Source organism: Drosophila melanogaster, chromosome X, assembly GCF_000001215.4.
Source record: "Drosophila melanogaster chromosome X".
Taxonomy (NCBI): Eukaryota; Metazoa; Arthropoda; class Insecta; order Diptera; family Drosophilidae; genus Drosophila; species Drosophila melanogaster.
In genome coordinates this window covers 7,328,999-7,344,502 of record NC_004354.4, presented here as the reverse complement: position 1 = coordinate 7,344,502, position 15,504 = coordinate 7,328,999, and the positions used below count along the sequence as shown (strand labels likewise).

The 15,504-nt window shown below is 38.5% G+C and overlaps 4 protein-coding genes and 1 long non-coding RNA gene across 10 annotated transcripts in view; 3 read left to right on the top strand and 2 right to left on the bottom strand.

Annotated features, from left to right (window-relative positions):
* lncRNA:CR44357 (long non-coding RNA:CR44357) overlaps positions 1–15,504 on the top strand; it is a 239,347-nt gene that overhangs the window by 61,295 nt on the left and 162,548 nt on the right. The window lies entirely within an intron of this gene.
* Positions 1–15,504, top strand: part of CG1677 (uncharacterized protein) — a 124,709-nt gene that overhangs the window by 61,295 nt on the left and 47,910 nt on the right. The window lies entirely within an intron of this gene.
* On the bottom strand, positions 1,772–7,151 carry CBP (sarcoplasmic calcium-binding protein). 3 transcript variants are annotated; one of them, NM_078515.4, is made up of 4 exons: positions 6,647–7,151; positions 3,987–4,199; positions 3,000–3,308; positions 1,772–2,929 (listed from the first exon to the last, which is right to left on the bottom strand). In NM_078515.4, the coding sequence occupies exons 1-4, from the start codon at positions 6,785–6,787 to the stop codon at positions 2,696–2,698; spliced, it is 897 nt and encodes a 298-aa protein (NP_511070.1). In that variant the 5' UTR covers positions 6,788–7,151; the 3' UTR covers positions 1,772–2,695. The 3 variants fall into 2 exon arrangements, with proteins under 3 accessions (NP_511070.1, NP_001259309.1, NP_996361.1); NM_206638.3 differs by having other exon boundaries at positions 6,253–6,797.
* CG42780 (uncharacterized protein) lies at positions 12,312–13,238 on the top strand. 2 transcript variants are annotated; one of them, NM_001201625.2, is made up of 3 exons: positions 12,312–12,436; positions 12,495–12,922; positions 12,993–13,238. In NM_001201625.2, exons 1-3 carry the CDS (start codon positions 12,326–12,328, stop codon positions 13,213–13,215), a joined length of 762 nt encoding a protein of 253 aa, NP_001188554.1. In that variant the 5' UTR covers positions 12,312–12,325; the 3' UTR covers positions 13,216–13,238. The 2 variants fall into 2 exon arrangements, with proteins under 2 accessions (NP_001188554.1, NP_001284979.1); NM_001298050.1 differs by having other exon boundaries at positions 12,492–12,922.
* Acsf3 (Acyl-CoA synthetase family member 3) lies at positions 13,248–15,457 on the bottom strand. Its single transcript, NM_206637.4, has 3 exons — positions 15,266–15,457; positions 14,996–15,185; positions 13,248–14,912 (listed from the first exon to the last, which is right to left on the bottom strand). The coding sequence occupies exons 1-3, from the start codon at positions 15,341–15,343 to the stop codon at positions 13,348–13,350; spliced, it is 1,833 nt and encodes a 610-aa protein (NP_996360.2). The 5' UTR covers positions 15,344–15,457; the 3' UTR covers positions 13,248–13,347.

Sequence of the window (15,504 nt, the reverse complement as noted above, 5' to 3'; positions counted from 1 at the left end):
CTTAAAACGCGATAAAACACGTTGAAATGGCAAATAGAGGACGGAAGAGGATGGACCACGAAAAAAATCAAGCGAAGGAGAGTAAAAGATGTAAATTAGTAGAAGAGTCGACGAAGGCGGGTTACATATGTACTTAACCAGTTACATGTGAGTATGTGATATATATTTTATTCATATAGAACCACAAACACACACTCGGCCAAATCCCAAGTTGGGGAAATAAAAAATATGGTTAAAAAATGGGCGGTGGGGGTGGTGGGTTGGTCTGCCAGAGTGGACAGTGCATCTGAAAAAAAAAAATGTGTAAAGCGTGCATTTACATAATGAAAGATGTAGCAGTGCAAGTGTGTGTGATTTTTTTCCTAGAGTATATGTGAGGCAAAAGGATTAGCGATGGTCGTCATGTGCGTGGCACAGCCAAAAAAAAAAAAAAAAATTCAAGGAAAAAAATTAAATTATAAAATATTGAAGCGAGTAAGAAATGCGCAAAAGGGACAGAAAGCAGGACACTGCTTGCTCACAAATGCACTGGAAGGATAATTTCGTTTTTCAATTTGTTGGGTTCTATGTGATTGCATTCCTTGAGTAAAGAAAACGAACATTGCAAAGGCAAATCTTTCAGTAATTATTAATACTCGTATACAAAACTTCCTTAGATTTTAAAACCACTGTTTTGTGTTTAGAAATTAAAAAGAAAGCTGTTTTTTTTTAACGTGCAACCAAAATTAATGTCCTTTTAGATACAAATGCAATTTATAAGCGCCAGCTCGTGTGTGTGAGAGGTCCCGAAAAATGCTTTCACATGGCTTCCATCGCCCACTCAGCCCTCCCTTCTTAAATATAAATATATATATATATATATATATATTTTTTTTTTTTCAACATAATTTTGAATAGCATTAAAATTATTAGCTACAAATGAATAAAAAACGAGCGGTGGTGGGGGGAAACAGAGGCTGCGGGGCAGCTGGAAAAAAAATTAGTGCGAAGGACTAGAAGTAAAGGAAAGAAACGGGCGTACCATCCTTATGTCGGGGGAAGCCCTCTGGAACCCCCATTCTATCCCGTCCAGCACAAATGCGCATAATGAGCTCTGGTCAGCCAGCCTAGACGGCTGTGGGAGGTTGCCATCGCAGAGATTTACGCGCGACAAGTTTTTCTTGCCCTTTTCCACAACGTAATTCTTTTTCATGCCCTATCTATAGAATTTTGGGTGTATGCCATTTTGTATCAAAATAAAGGGTATGTCTTAGATTTTGATACTATATGTTACAACAAAATATGACACACCACTTATATGATGGAGATATATATTTATTCCTAGCATTTCATTAAAGTGTATAGTCTTTTAAAAATGTAGAGTAGAGTATTGGAAAAGTAGCTCAACCCGTCTTCTATTTTAGGTAACATTTTTTGTAGACTCGCAACATCCAGCTAAACACTTTTCAGTTGATATCGCAAATCCTTTTCGCTGGCGCTTACATAATGATATGTGGCCGCAGATGCCAAGGGAGGGAACATTTAAAAAAAATGCATTTAAAAATAAAATGAGAAGGAAGTAGCGTCTGCTGTTTGCCTTTCTCCATTGAATATTGAGAATATGAATTAAATATAAACCTGCAGCAGGATAATCATAAGCAAATCACTATATGCAATTAGGGAAATAGTTTAAACATAATAAACTAAAATCTATAAGTGGACAGAGTCGCAAAGATTTAGGAAAACCATTTTTGATCGCTTGATCACCCAATAATTGAAAATATATGCTCGTATTATTTATAGTATATTTAAAAATCATTTTTATTCCGTTATATCATGCTTGCTGTATTGTGTAATATATCAGTTAAACATAACTCTTAACTAGACAAAAAAAAAATAATCGATTATATGGTAAATAGGGTGACCGTGAATAGTATGTAGCTCCACTTTTCAGAGTTTATAAATGGTGCATTTGATCCTCGACCAGCTTTTTGGGCCTTCTCTTGCGGCGTTTTCTTGCCTTTCGTCGTAGGCGATCGAATTTCCGGATCCGGTCGCAAATGAAATGCTTGAGGTCATCGCCCTCGGCGGCCGATTGACGACTGCACGACATTGTGAATATTATTAGCGAGTTAAGGTAGACAAAAAATCTTATATCGTAGTCATCTAATGATGGTTTGCCCTTGGTTCGATGATTATTATTATTATTATCTTTCTGTCGGTCTTCCCTTTCCCGTTCCCGTTCCTTTTGATAATTACTAAAGTTGTGCTTGCGCAACTTGGAGGCGGGATACGTAGTGGGCGATGGATGGGGCTCAAAGGTCGAGCGCTGGCGCTTCGAACTGGACAAGTGTTGCCGAAAATAATCGTAAATGCTCATGTTCCTTATAACGATCGTGGTGGTGTTGCTAATGTTTATTAACGGTCCCGATTTATGAGGCGCCACATGCTGTAGATTTAGCCAACTGCCGCCTGCCGCCTGCACGCGAGTTGGCAACGAAGTGGCCACTATCTTATTGTAATTGTTATTGGCCAACATCGTTGTCGTATTCAATGTATAATGTAGCATTGGCTCATTGGTGTTATTGTTGCCGATGTTATGGCATCGGACGTTGTTGTGTTGATGGTTCTGATAATCTTGATTGTAGTAAGGATTTTTTTGTTGGGTTATTGTTGATTTGGTTGTATTGTAATCTACAGCAGTGACTGCAACCCGTCAATGATCAGCGACCAGCGGTCCCCAGAACATTTTCGATATCTTCGAGTCGTCCTCGGTTAAAAAGAACTGACGGCCCAAATGCACAAACTCCTTGAGCGACAATTGGCCATCGCCGTTCTTGTCTATCACAGCGAATGAAACGGCAGCATCGTCTTCGGTCAGTCCCAGACAACGGAAGAAGAGCTTGTATTGTTCGAGATCCAAATGGCCAGTGTGATCAAAGTCCACAGCCTAAGAAAAAAAAAACCGGAAAAATTATTTTTCTGTTTATCGATAATAGCAACTTAACAATGAAACTAACCTTAAACAAGTAGGGCAGGAAGCGACCGATGCGTTTGGCCATCTTCTTGTCGTTGAGACGATGGTGCAGATCGGTGAGGAACTGCTCGGCAGTTACCAGATTGTATGGGGTTATCTCCCCGAACTGCTCTTCCCAAGTATGCTTGATCACATCGTTGAATTCGGCAGCGACCTCTGGGGTCAAATGGCCCAGATCGCTAAAGCGTTTGGCCAGCAAACTAAAGTCGTCGAAGGACACGACGCCGTCGTGATTAACGTCCAAAATGCGGTGGAGAGTACGCATTTTGCGGCGCCAGAATGCTGAGTCGCCCTAAAAATGAGGAAAAATATACATATTAATTGGTTTGCCTTGCGATTTTATTTTAAATTTTAATTATATTTGATTTAAAACATTCACAGGGCGTGCTAAAAGCTTCTTAAACTCTAAAGCTCATTGCAATTCTGCAACCAAGCCTTTTGCTCTTTTCAAACTTTAAAAGGACTTGAAAAGTAAAAGCTTGAAAGCTTTGCAGGACTTGACTGTCCTTATTAAAATGCTTTTATTAACATCAGCTTATCTCATAGACGCGCAGCGACTGCTTGTGAGCTTTTAGAAGCTTTAACCAAAAGGCTTTGAAAGGACTTTAAGGAACTGCTTGATGGCAAGTATAGTCAGGATACAAGCAACTGCTTTAAGCTTCAATTCGCTTTTTTTGAGAAAGCTAAGATTTCGTATTAATAACCAAACAACAAAGCTTTGATCTTAAAACAGTCTGCACTCAAACCAGTTACTACTGTTAAATGGCCACTGTTAACCAGGTTACAATGTTGGACTATTTTTTAAATGCCGTAGAGCAGGTTCAAAAAACGACATTGAGCACGATAAACAAATTTCGAAACACGTTTCTCGGCCTGTCGAGCAAACACAATTGAAATTTCTCAGCCACGTGGACCGTGTGTTTTATGGATCTATTTAATGGATTATGCATTTCTCAAGCAGTTCACTCACCCGTTCGCTGCGCTTGGAATCCATTTTCTGGCGACGACGCTCGAACTCATCATCCGAGTCGGAATCGCTATCACTTTCCACCTCCCGTCGCAATTTGGCCGCTCCGGCCTTCTTTGAATATTGACGGACAGCCTGGACCACGGCAGTTGGCATTTGATGCCAAAGCAGTGAATGTGCTCCATGTCCACAGATAATGCCGCCAGATGCCAGGCGCTGAAATCAGAAAAAAAAAGGAAATTAGAAAAATGTGAAAATGCAAAATGTATTGGATAAGTTTCTCTATCATAATAATCATTTTGATTGTGCTTTAAAAAAAGAGATGCTAACGTGTCATTAATAATGTTACGCAATCATTATGCTATTGTTTTGTATTGTTTTTGTGTATATTTCGGTTTTCACAGCCCCATGCTGAATGCTCTTTTTGTTGTTGATATGGTTGCTAGACGCCCTTCGGTGTGTAAGCAATCATTATGTTTTTAATTACAACTCAGCGCACTGCTGTTTTCCTGTGTTGTTTTTGTTGTGCGTGTTATTTTCTCATTGTTAAGGTCAGTTCTGTTTACTCACAAAACAATTCTAAACCTGATTCGTCGTTATCTGTTTTTTTTTACGAGTTTTCCATCTTTGGTTCGCCTTAAAAGTGCCAAAGAGTGACTGTCAAAATGTATCTCAAAAAACTCGGTCTACAGTTTGAGAGGCGCTTGGTAATGGTAAAAAACCACGTGGCGATCATGTATGTAACGAATTTAAAAGAAGAAATTGTAAACCAGCAGGAAAATAGCTTCCAATATATATAAAATATATGTAAATATAGGACACGGTATTTTACACATATATAATACATTCAATGTCCTTTGCTGCCAACATTGCAACTTTGAAAATTAAAAAAGATAAATATTGATGCCAATAACCAGTTCGGAGAAAGGTTTTTTCCATCACCTGTGCCATTAGGAAAAGATAAAAAACAAAATTCGCTACTCTTTTAATTACAAGAAACCGAATTCTCTTGTAAACGTTTTGAATTTCAATGGCTCTCGATAAGAAAGAATCCAAGTACAGATGTTGCCAGCCACCGACGACGATGATATCATGCATCATACCATATAACATTATCATAAAGCCCGCACACTTATTGTATTGGACTGACTGCTTTGGGACCTTTTTTCGGTTCCAGTTGCTTCGTTTGGTTAAACGAACTTTGGATTGTTTCTGTTTTTCGGTGTTTTTTTTTTCGTAAACAAGTTTCTCCAAAATACGAATTAATGAATGCAAAAAACGGGCCTCCTTTCATTTGAATGTCTGCGCGTCTCGAAAATAAAGAGAAACACGTTTCGACCATAAGAAAATTAAACAAAAAACAATGCCAATGATTTATATGTGGAAGATGCAGAGAGTAAGAAGACGGCAAATAAAAATCAAAGTCGAGCAACAGGTCAATGTTAATTTAGCAGCAAACAAGAAGTAGAAAAATTGCGAATAAAATCACTTTAATCATTTCCTGTGATTCTAAAACTTCTTTTTCCGTGGCGGTTAGAGAAAAAGTAAAGGGAGGTGGGGTACTTTTGTTGTTATAATTTCCAATGCTTTTGCGCAAGATTTTCCTGCTACAGAATTTGCGCAGTTTTCCGACTTTCAAAATGAGGGGGTTGTTGTCGGTGAGAAGGGAAAACAAGCTTTCACCTGAATACACGGTGAAAAATACCAGTAAGTATTAATATTGGCTTAGCTGGTTAAATTAATGTATGTTGTGTCAACATAATATCATAAATTTCGTTTCAAAACCGAAACTTTTATGCAAATACTATTGGACGGTATTTTTAAAGCTAACAACATAGGAGTAAGATGAAACATGTTTATATATTAACTGAACTATTTTGTTGAATCTATTGATTCAATACCAACATTTCTTTGTGTGTAATTTCCACTTGTTTATCTTACTGTATCTTGTTTTATTTGTTTCATTGAGGGATATGCCTCTTTCGGCGCCGGGTTTTCAATTTCTTATTGATTGATTGAAGTGCTGCGCCCTTTAATGATTGATGTGCAAGAAATTTGCCAGCACCTAAACGTATTTTATAGTTAATCATCAATTGAAACCAAAAATCAGCAATATATAATGCTGCTGCTAACAACAATAAATTAATAATGCGGGAATGAAAAGTTAATAAAAATTAGAGAATTAATAATCCCAAACTCTCTTGTATTGCTAGAATTATAGTTGGGAATATCTATTAATATTAATCAAGAATTGAACTCGAGTTCTTACAGTTTCGAATGCACTGCTACAGTTTACTTAGCACTGGCCTCGTTTCGTGAACATTCCCGCTCCCAATTTTCATTCTCCACTTCCCTTGCTTGTCTGTATTCACCCCTCTTCCTCACTATTTACAGTTCTCCTTCCACCACTTACTGTTTTTCGAATTGCGATTCTATTTTTCTGCTTTGTTTTGAGTTTATATCATGCGGAACTGCTTTTTGGTTGGAACATCTTTTGTGGAACTGGTTTTAAACTCTTTATTTTATAACTGTTGCTTTTAAGTTTGTTTTAGGAACTGCTCTTTCCTGTCCGCTTTGTGATGCTAAGTTTTTCTAACTGCTTGTTTCTGTCAATTCAATTAGTAACCTTAACTACAATGCACTGAAAGAAAAGATGCACTTACGTGACAATCGCTGTGCGAAATGGGCGTGTTTGGGGGCGGGGAGGCATTCTGCTGCAGAACGCCGACAGTTGCGGCCATGTTGCGTTCCAGAATTTCTCTTGAAGTGCGCAAAATACCACGGCTCACGATGGAGAATGCCATTTTGTTTTTCGCTCAAGTTTTAACCTCGGTTTTCTTAAATTTTTCCTCAATTTTCGCTACGTTTTCCTTACAGTTTGAACTGCACTCGAGAAAATGTGCAACGTTGCTTTTTTTTAGGGATTTTGTTGTTGAACTCTTGTTATTATTTCGATTGCAACGCGCATTTAACAACCGGTTTTTTCGAAGATGCACCACAAAAAAATGTTTGCCTTTATTTTTCTGCTTTGTTTTGTTACACTTTGTTTTTGAGTCCGCTAATTTCTATTTTGATTTCTCTGTGGTTTCAGTTTTTTTTTTTTTTGGATATCTTTGCTTGGGAGTAAACACAACCGTTCGCTTAAGCGTTCGAATTCGTTTTGAAAACCATCGCTGCGCAAAGAAAAGAAGTCGACGTCGACGCCTGTAAAAGCAGAGCGGTCTTTCTGAGTGTGTGTGAGCGGGAGTGCGCGTGTGTGTGTGTGGTTTTGTGTGATGAAGAGGGAGAGGACAGCATAAGAAGGGAGCAGGGAGAACAGCTGCTACTTGGAATGGTTACCACAAGCAGGCAGTACACACTATTGAAGCCAAAATATTAGTAGTTACATTTTCAAATGTTCACGAAATCAAACTTTGAGCTGCATTAATATACACATGCATATGTGTCGCAAGAATATTTTTGAATATGAGCGTTCCCAAATGTTAAAACCAGCTTTAAGAGATGCGGAGGAATTAGTATTTAAGTTTTTTAGTTCATATTTTTGCGCCCTTGGCTGTATATATGTAAGTACAAACACAAAGGCAAGACCATGTAAGCCGGTTGAAGAAGAAAATGGAGAGGAAGCAGGAGCACAAGAAGAAGCAAAAACAAACACAAAACCCAGTGATTGTCAAACCTCGCTTAAATGGAGAACTGTATTCGTTTTCAAAATAAAGCCCAAAGAAAATGCATTACATAAACATGGGATTACACACACATATACATACACGGACTACAGTTTTCCAATTGATAACGTAAACGAAGGAATCCAAAAACAAAAGCCAAAACTCAAAATGAAAATATCATAAAATGTGCGTATTTAGGTCGCTGCGTGTGACAAACTGTCGGTCCAATACAATATGCCCCAAGACACCCTTCCCCCCTCGCTACGCACTTCCCCGAAAAGTGCCCTCTACGCACACACATACAAATGAAGTAACACAAATACCTACGCACTAATAGTTTCTGTTTTTCCGTTGCTGTTCTACTTCATTGCTCCACAGCAAAACGCATGCTTACACCCACACGTGTGCGGTAAATATTATAGGATCATTACAACACTTTAAAACTAATAACATTAAAAGATCGTTTTCAGTTACATACCAATTAATTTCAAGCACTTGGCATTTTACCACCATTAAAGGTATCTTAAACTATTTTTTATAACCCAAATTGTCCAAAAGCATAATGCACTATGCTGATCATTCTTCGCAACGGAGCACTATTTCTAGTACCTTCACTGTGGACACCCATACATACACAGCTGTACATACGTGTAAGATTGTATAATAGTCTTGATCAAATAAGCGCCAGTGGACTTGGACCCAAAAAACATTGCATCGAAACGAAAACAAAAAAGAAACCATCGAAAAAATTAATAAGGGGGTAGTGATTCGGAATGGATATATCAGTGGCCGGCAAAAATTAAAGGGAATTATCAGCTCCACTAATTCCCTTTAATCTTGGTTCATTTTAATAGTTTTTACTGCCCATCAAGATCAATGCTTTCATAAATCCCCCATAGTTTTGCAAGCACTGGTTCCCCGCAAGAAGTGCAACACTTTACGTACAAAATAAAAAAAATCGAAGGCCCCCCACTTTACCGTTTCGAATGCGGCAAGCGGAGTGCACTGCACTCTGCGGAGGCAAAAACTTGAAAATACAGACGGAAAACCAAAACATGTGAGCAGCCGGGAAGTTTCCAAAGCGGATTATGCGGCGGTGAACTCGAGATAAATTGAACATAATCCGTTTATAAAGATAATGGAACATATCTATACATACATATACATACATACATACTATCTGCTAGAACGTTCTGCTTTTGTCTGTGTTCCTTTAAAGTTAAATATTACTTCTATTATTTTATTATTGTGATAGATGCGTATTTGATATCTCGATAATACCTATTCATAATATTAGCCACAGTAATGCATAAACGTCACTTGTTTCGGGGTGGACGTGTGCTTGGAACGAGAACAACCGGCGCATCGGCTGTCTGCTGACTTTCCGACCGTCACGTAACACCAGGTCCAGGGACAACAAAAGCAACACAAAACAACTGCAAACATATGACCACCAAAACAGGGTCTCCAACCATGTAGTATATACATACATATGTATGTACATATGTAGGTGTAGAGTGTGTGCAGTTTAGCATGCGCCCGCTACAAATACATAAATTATAATCTATTTGCTGCTGCACCTGCAAACAAATAAACAAATAAAGAACGAAAATTGGAGACACACGACTAATGACGTCACAAATAGCTTTTAACATTACACCCACGATCCACATGACATCTACATAAGTAGCTCCAAAACTCAATTGCCGAAAATTAAAATGCGTAATTTAAACGCGCGCGCGAAAAAGGTGAAAAAAAACAGTAGAAATACCTTTACAAAAACTTTACTACTTAAATAATAGATTTTAAATCTTTAAATTTAATACTTTAATTTAATACTACATACATATGTAGATATGTATGTACATATCTATAATCAAGAGTTCTTAAAACATAATTGAAAATATTTAATACTTTATATTTGATTGCCATCTTAGCTAGTGCCCACTGTATTGTAATTGTAAGTCCGCTCCCAAGATTTTGCTTCTGTTTCATTTGTCTTTTTGGGCGGGGGATCCAATCGAAATGGGTGGATCGTTGTCGAGCGGGAACACGCACACACGTGTGCTATTCGAGATACCCGAGAATATTGGACAAGATCGTTTCGTCTCGTCGTCTCGAAGTGGAAGCCTTGTGCTCCACGAATTTGTGATGTTGTGTTTTCTGCTTCTGCGTTTCTAGTATTTCTTGTCGCGCTTTTCAAGGTCCGCAGTTCCACAGTTTTGATGCCATTTCAGATTTCCGCAACGCCATTTATATTGATGTGCGTATGTGTATGTGTGTGATGTGCGAGAGTGCGCCAGTTGTTGTTTTCCCCCTGGCTTTCTGTTTTTTTGGCGTACGTGTTGCGCCCCAACGCCGGCTCAAAAAAAAAAAAGTTTAAAAAAAGAATTAAGGCAGAAATTATTCTTGTTCGCATTGGATGCTAGTTTAACCCTCTAAAATGACAACTGTTAAACATAGTTTTTGGAGAAAATTTAAAAGAAATAATCTCATCTTATCACATCAAAAACAGATGTTTATATTAAATTCGAATGCAACATTCACATAATAGGTATTGGTCTAAGAATCATTTTGAGTTCAGATACAAAGCGGAAATTGTATTTATATTTGTTTGCGTACGTTTTTTTTTCTTTTTTTGGTCAGTGCATACAGTCTTTCTCACGGGTCTTTGGAGGGTTAAGCAAAAGGGTTGTTTATCTTTCGGGTTCACTAGTTTTTCTTTCAGTATGCGGATTTTGGCACGTCGACACACCGGCGACAGAGGAACGACGCCAACGTCGGCAGAGAAGTCGTGCTGCGACTTTACATAAAATGTCATAAAATTTAATTGCGTCGTGCATTGGTGTGTGTGCGTGTGAGTTTTCCAGTTGCCTGCACCACCAGAAAACAAAATAAAAAAAAGACAAGAAAAAATCAGCGACTACGTGCCACTTGCAACGCATCCTTTTCCACGTTGTTGTCGTAGGTCTTCGATTTTTCAAATTCATAACACTCCAAATTTTATGTGGAAAAACAATGAAACTCCTTTACAAATATACTTCAATATCTTTAAATATTACTGCTTGATAATTACATTAGAGAATTGCTTTTTAAAAAATGCATTCATTACATATTTGTAATTTGAAAATGCGTAATTTGTAATCGTATAGTTTTTGTTTAAATGTATTTTTTGTCGTGTAATTAATTAAATTACATCTGACGGTCGCCTTATCAGCGACCTGCTTATAATGGCTGATAAAACCCCAAAAACAACAGCAATGCCCAAAACAAAAAATAACAACACATGACTTTCTGACCATCGCGAGTTACAAAACCCAAACGGTTAGAGATAAAAGCCAGTCCAACTTTACGGTAAAGATTAGGCCAGAAAACAAATACGAAATGAAAATGAAGTAGGCAAACACAAAACAGATTTGAAAATTCGAAATTGCTTTTCGAAAATGTTCGGTAAATAGAGGGGCCAACAAATTTGGCGGGTAAACAAGGCTATTGATTTCCGATTACAGTTTGAGAGTCACTTAAGGTAGCGGGTTTGAGTAATAATATATTTGGTAAACAATATTTGAATGTCCATTTTGCATAAGCAAATAATAACATTTTTGTTCCGAATACATTAACTAAACTAAAGTTATTTTCATAACAATATAATTTATTTGTAAATTCAGTAGTAAAGTTTAAAAAAAAAGTAAAATTGATAGATTTATGTCGCTTGCATTCGCCTTTATCGGTAATGATAAATGATCCAAATTAATCTTTTATTTATGGCCAATAAACACACTTTTAGGGCTTGTGTAATTGGCCTTCAAACACAACAGCATTCTAAGAAAGGAAAACAAAAAAATCAACACCGTGGCCCAGAAAAACAAAACCAAAACAAAAACATGCTAAAAATCTAAACAAACATAAGAGGCATTTGAGTTTTTTTTTTTTTTTTTTTTTGAGGTAATCCACACCGGCACATAACATTTAACCCTGATGTCGGGCGATTGAAAGCTCCTTAAGTGGCAAGTGGAGATCCATCACACTGAAAAAAATAAACAAGATCACTTCGATTATTTTTGTAGCATTGAATTTGAAGCTCTTCAATTCCAAGACCATAAGCAATGGCATTTTGGGCTATTGTTCTAAGACTTGTTAAAACTTATGAGGCATTCTATTCTACTATGCTTCTATTCAACATTTTTTCCCCTGTGCACTGTGAACTGCCATTTAAAATAATTGTAAATAGGTTTTTGTTTTTCCCATCGACTGCTATTTTTAGCCACCAATTAGAATTTGCTTAGGGGCTTTATCTGGCTCCCAAGAAGAAGAGTGCGAAAAGGGTAACGACTACGTTGTTCCCGGCACGTTAACACAAAAATTGTGCGTAAACAAAATTGTAAACAAAGATTACGCAGTAATCTACCATATCTCTGCATGCTTTTGTAATATATGTGGGCGCTAGAGTGGGCGTGGTCTTTGGCATTATGACAATGTTTTGGCAAAAAAAAAAAAATACGAACCTACTGACTGTTTTTGCGGGTTGTAGGCGATAGTTATAACTTATATACTAGATGTATATATTCTAGATTTAAGTACTGTCGTGCAAATTGTAAGCAGATAACACTAATTGAAACATCATAGCATGCATATAAGAGCGAATTGTATTTCCTAAAGTCCAGACAAAATCTTAAAATGTCAGTCTTTACGTTCAATATATTCGTACTATCACTAGTTCTCCATAGTTTGGCAGAAAATTTTTGCAGGCAGGATCTCTGTACCAAAGGAACCACCCACATAGCGTGTGTAAGTGATCATTCGAAAACTTAGCGACAAATTTCAATATGTGTTATGTGAGCAGCAGAATGTAAACGGATCCTTTGGTAGCTCTTGTCCCAAAGATGCAACCGTGATTAAACTCAATCTTGGGGATAAAAATGCTCTGATCAAGGCCCACAACTTGGTGAGACAAAAATGGGCTAGTGGCAAAGCAAAAATTAAGTGGACCGCCTGTAAAATGGCCAAAATGGAATGGAATAAGGACCTGGAAAAGCTGGCAATCTTAAATGCCAAAACCTGTCTTATGGGACATGATGAGTGTCACAATACGGAAAAGTTTCGGCTATCTGGACAGAATCTATTTGCCATGGGATTTTCTCATGCTAGGATAACGAAAACTAAAATGAATATGACGTTAAGCATGCTCTTCGAGATGGCAGTTCAAAAGTGGGCAGGCGAGGAAAAGGATATTACCGCCGAGGACTTAAAGAAAACGACACCTAATCCACCAGAGTTTGTCACTTACTTTTTTTCCCATTTATTAGTTTCAGTTTCCTTTTACGCTTTTGTTTTTTTTTTTTAGAGTTATTGGCCACTTGACCGTTTTGATCAATGAGAAAAGTAATGCTGTTGGTTGTGGCTTAGTTGCATATAATCTGGGTGAAATCCGGCGATACAATCTGGCCTGTAACTACGCTTATACAAATGTTATTGGCGAACGTGTTTATGAAGAATGCGCCAAGGCAGGCATAGAGTGCGCAAAGGGAATTGACCAAAAGTATCCACCGCTATGTGCTAAAATATAATGATTTTAAAGCGATTTAGTAGCACTATTGCTGAAGCTTAAATGATATTATTATTATTATTTTTATTTCTATTATCATAACAGTCAGTAATCACTTAAATTTGCAGCTATGGGCTTAGGGGTCGTCTTATATCTACTTGGAAACGAGGGTCTTGAAAACGGTAGGGCATTTGTGGGCTGGTAGGTGGCGATAGCAGTATGTCTTGATCGCATCCAAATCAATATCCGCATCCGGGGATACAATGCATATGACACCAAGACGATGGCCCCACATTTTATTGGGAATACCTAAGACAGCCACATCGTTGATATTCGGATGTGAGATCAATACCTTTTTGATTTCCGATCCGTATACCTTATAACCGCCGACGGTGAAGATATCGCTGCTTTTACTTAAAAAATAAAAGTTTCCGTTACGATAGGCGCAAATGTCTCCGGTTTTAAAGAAACCATCTTGGTTGTTCTCCTGCTCCTCATTGTTTGTGGTTCCTTTGTGTTCCATTTCCTGATTGTTGTTAGCCAATGTATTGGACACCAAATTGGAACCAGCAATTTGAAGTTCACCAATTATGGTTCCCGCCAAGGATGCATCGCCGCCGATATCCTCCACCGGTATTAGGCCACTATCCACGGATCCACCGAGTTCGTTTTTGCAGGTTATTAGCTCGTCACCCTTATTACTGATCAATCGGGCCGTGACTCCCTTCAACGGCGAACCCAACGTACCCGGTCGATAATCGTTGGGGGCGGTATTATTGGCCATAGCAACCGCTGTTGGACCATTATGTGGAGAGTCACGTTGTCGTTTATTTAACGGATGACCCAAAACCAATCCCGTTTCCATCATTCCATAGTATTCGTATATATTTTGACCCGTTATCTCGCGCCATCTGTAAAACACCGAATCCGGTAGCAAGGCAAAAGCTGTCGCCATCAATCGTATCTTTTGCCGGCAATGATTCACAATGTACTCAACCATTCTCGAATCCTTGGCAAACATTTTCTCATACTCGACAATCAGACGCTTGTAGACAATTGGCATGGCCAAAAAGAGGGTGACCCGTTGCTTGGATGGGCTATTTATGCCCAATAGAGCACTCCACGCATTGTGACCATCGAATTTTTGCTGCAACACCACATTACCGCCCACACTGAGAACTGCTGCCAAGGCGGCATGCATTCGATTCATGGATAGTATTGGCAGCATACAGTCTGTAGGTCCCAAATGCCAAGTTCCGATCAAACATCGCATCTGAGCTTCGATATTCCGATGGGTCAACAACACTGGCTTGGGACTATTGACCGCATTGGGCGTATAGATCAGCATGGCTGGTGCCTTGGAATAGAAATCGTTTGGAAACGTATTTTCCGTTACGATAACACCCTGGATCGCCACCAGCTGTTTGGCATACATCGATGTCGAGGATACACTCTCCGCCGTCGGGAGAAATGAGTGATCCAATATGATGGTAGCTGATTTCACACCCTGCGACAATTCCTGGGCAAGTGACTCAAATTCCTTAGTGGCTATCAGTAGCTTGGTCTTGCAGTTCGATGCCTGCCGTTGCAATTGATCTATCGCCTGGCCGGATTCCAGTGGAACTGCCACTTGTCCGGAAATCCAACAGCTCCATTGTATAGCTATCCACAGGGCGTTGTTCGAGCACAAGTATGTTACATTCGAAAGCGCGGCGCCGCCTGAAAAAAGAGAAGAATTTGCAAACTTTTTGAAATTGAACCGTAAATAAATTGAACGTCCGGAAAAATGGTTTGTCACTTACCACATATATTTGAGATCTGAATGCCCAGACGTTTGGCGGCCATATACAATTGAAAATAAGTGTACTCCCCATTGATGTCTTTCACGGCGATCTCATCCGGATAGAGCATAGCCTTTTTGAACGTGGGCACCACCACATTACTACGCTCCTCTTCATCGAAACTATGGCGCAGCTTCTCGATGAAGCCATCCTGCAAACATTAAATAGAAATTGTGGAATTGCAATTACATAAATATTATATATATATATATATCTACCTATATATATTACCTTATGTATCAATTCGGCGGAGCAAAGACGGGCCAATGGACGCAACTTTAACTTGTGGCAACGGCGAAGTAGCAGCATCTTACTGTTTTTTTTTTGTTTTTTTTTTTTTTTTATGGATTATTTGATGGTGTGTGCGCGAATGCAGCTATTTTAAATAATAGTACAAAGAGCAAAATTTAACTCAGATTTTCAGTTGCTATCGCTTGAAAAGCCAAAACGATTCTGAGATTCGTAACATG

What these genes read in the sequence shown, in the direction of transcription:
- CBP (NM_078515.4), bottom strand. Translation starts at nt 6,787, where the DNA reads ATGGCATTCTCCATCGTGAGCCGTGGTATTTTGCGCACTTCAAGAGAA. An exon ending in TTTCGCACAGCGATTGTCAC is followed by an intron (nt 4,200 to 6,646) that starts GTAAGTGCATCT and finishes TTCTGATTTCAG; the next exon opens with CGCCTGGCATCTGGCGGCAT. An exon ending in ATTCCAAGCGCAGCGAACGG is followed by an intron (nt 3,309 to 3,986) that starts GTGAGTGAACTG and finishes CCTCATTTTTAG; the next exon opens with GGCGACTCAGCATTCTGGCG.
- CG42780 (NM_001298050.1), top strand. Translation starts at nt 12,326, where the DNA reads ATGTCAGTCTTTACGTTCAATATATTCGTACTATCACTAGTTCTCCAT. An exon ending in GAACCACCCACATAGCGTGT is followed by an intron (nt 12,437 to 12,491) that starts GTAAGTGATCAT and finishes TTATGTGAGCAG; the next exon opens with CAGAATGTAAACGGATCCTT. An exon ending in ACGACACCTAATCCACCAGA is followed by an intron (nt 12,923 to 12,992) that starts GTTTGTCACTTA and finishes TTTTTTTTTTAG; the next exon opens with AGTTATTGGCCACTTGACCG.
- Acsf3 (NM_206637.4), bottom strand. Translation starts at nt 15,343, where the DNA reads ATGCTGCTACTTCGCCGTTGCCACAAGTTAAAGTTGCGTCCATTGGCC. An exon ending in CCGCCGAATTGATACATAAG is followed by an intron (nt 15,186 to 15,265) that starts GTAATATATATA and finishes TAATGTTTGCAG; the next exon opens with GATGGCTTCATCGAGAAGCT. An exon ending in TCAGATCTCAAATATATGTG is followed by an intron (nt 14,913 to 14,995) that starts GTAAGTGACAAA and finishes CTCTTTTTTCAG; the next exon opens with GCGGCGCCGCGCTTTCGAAT.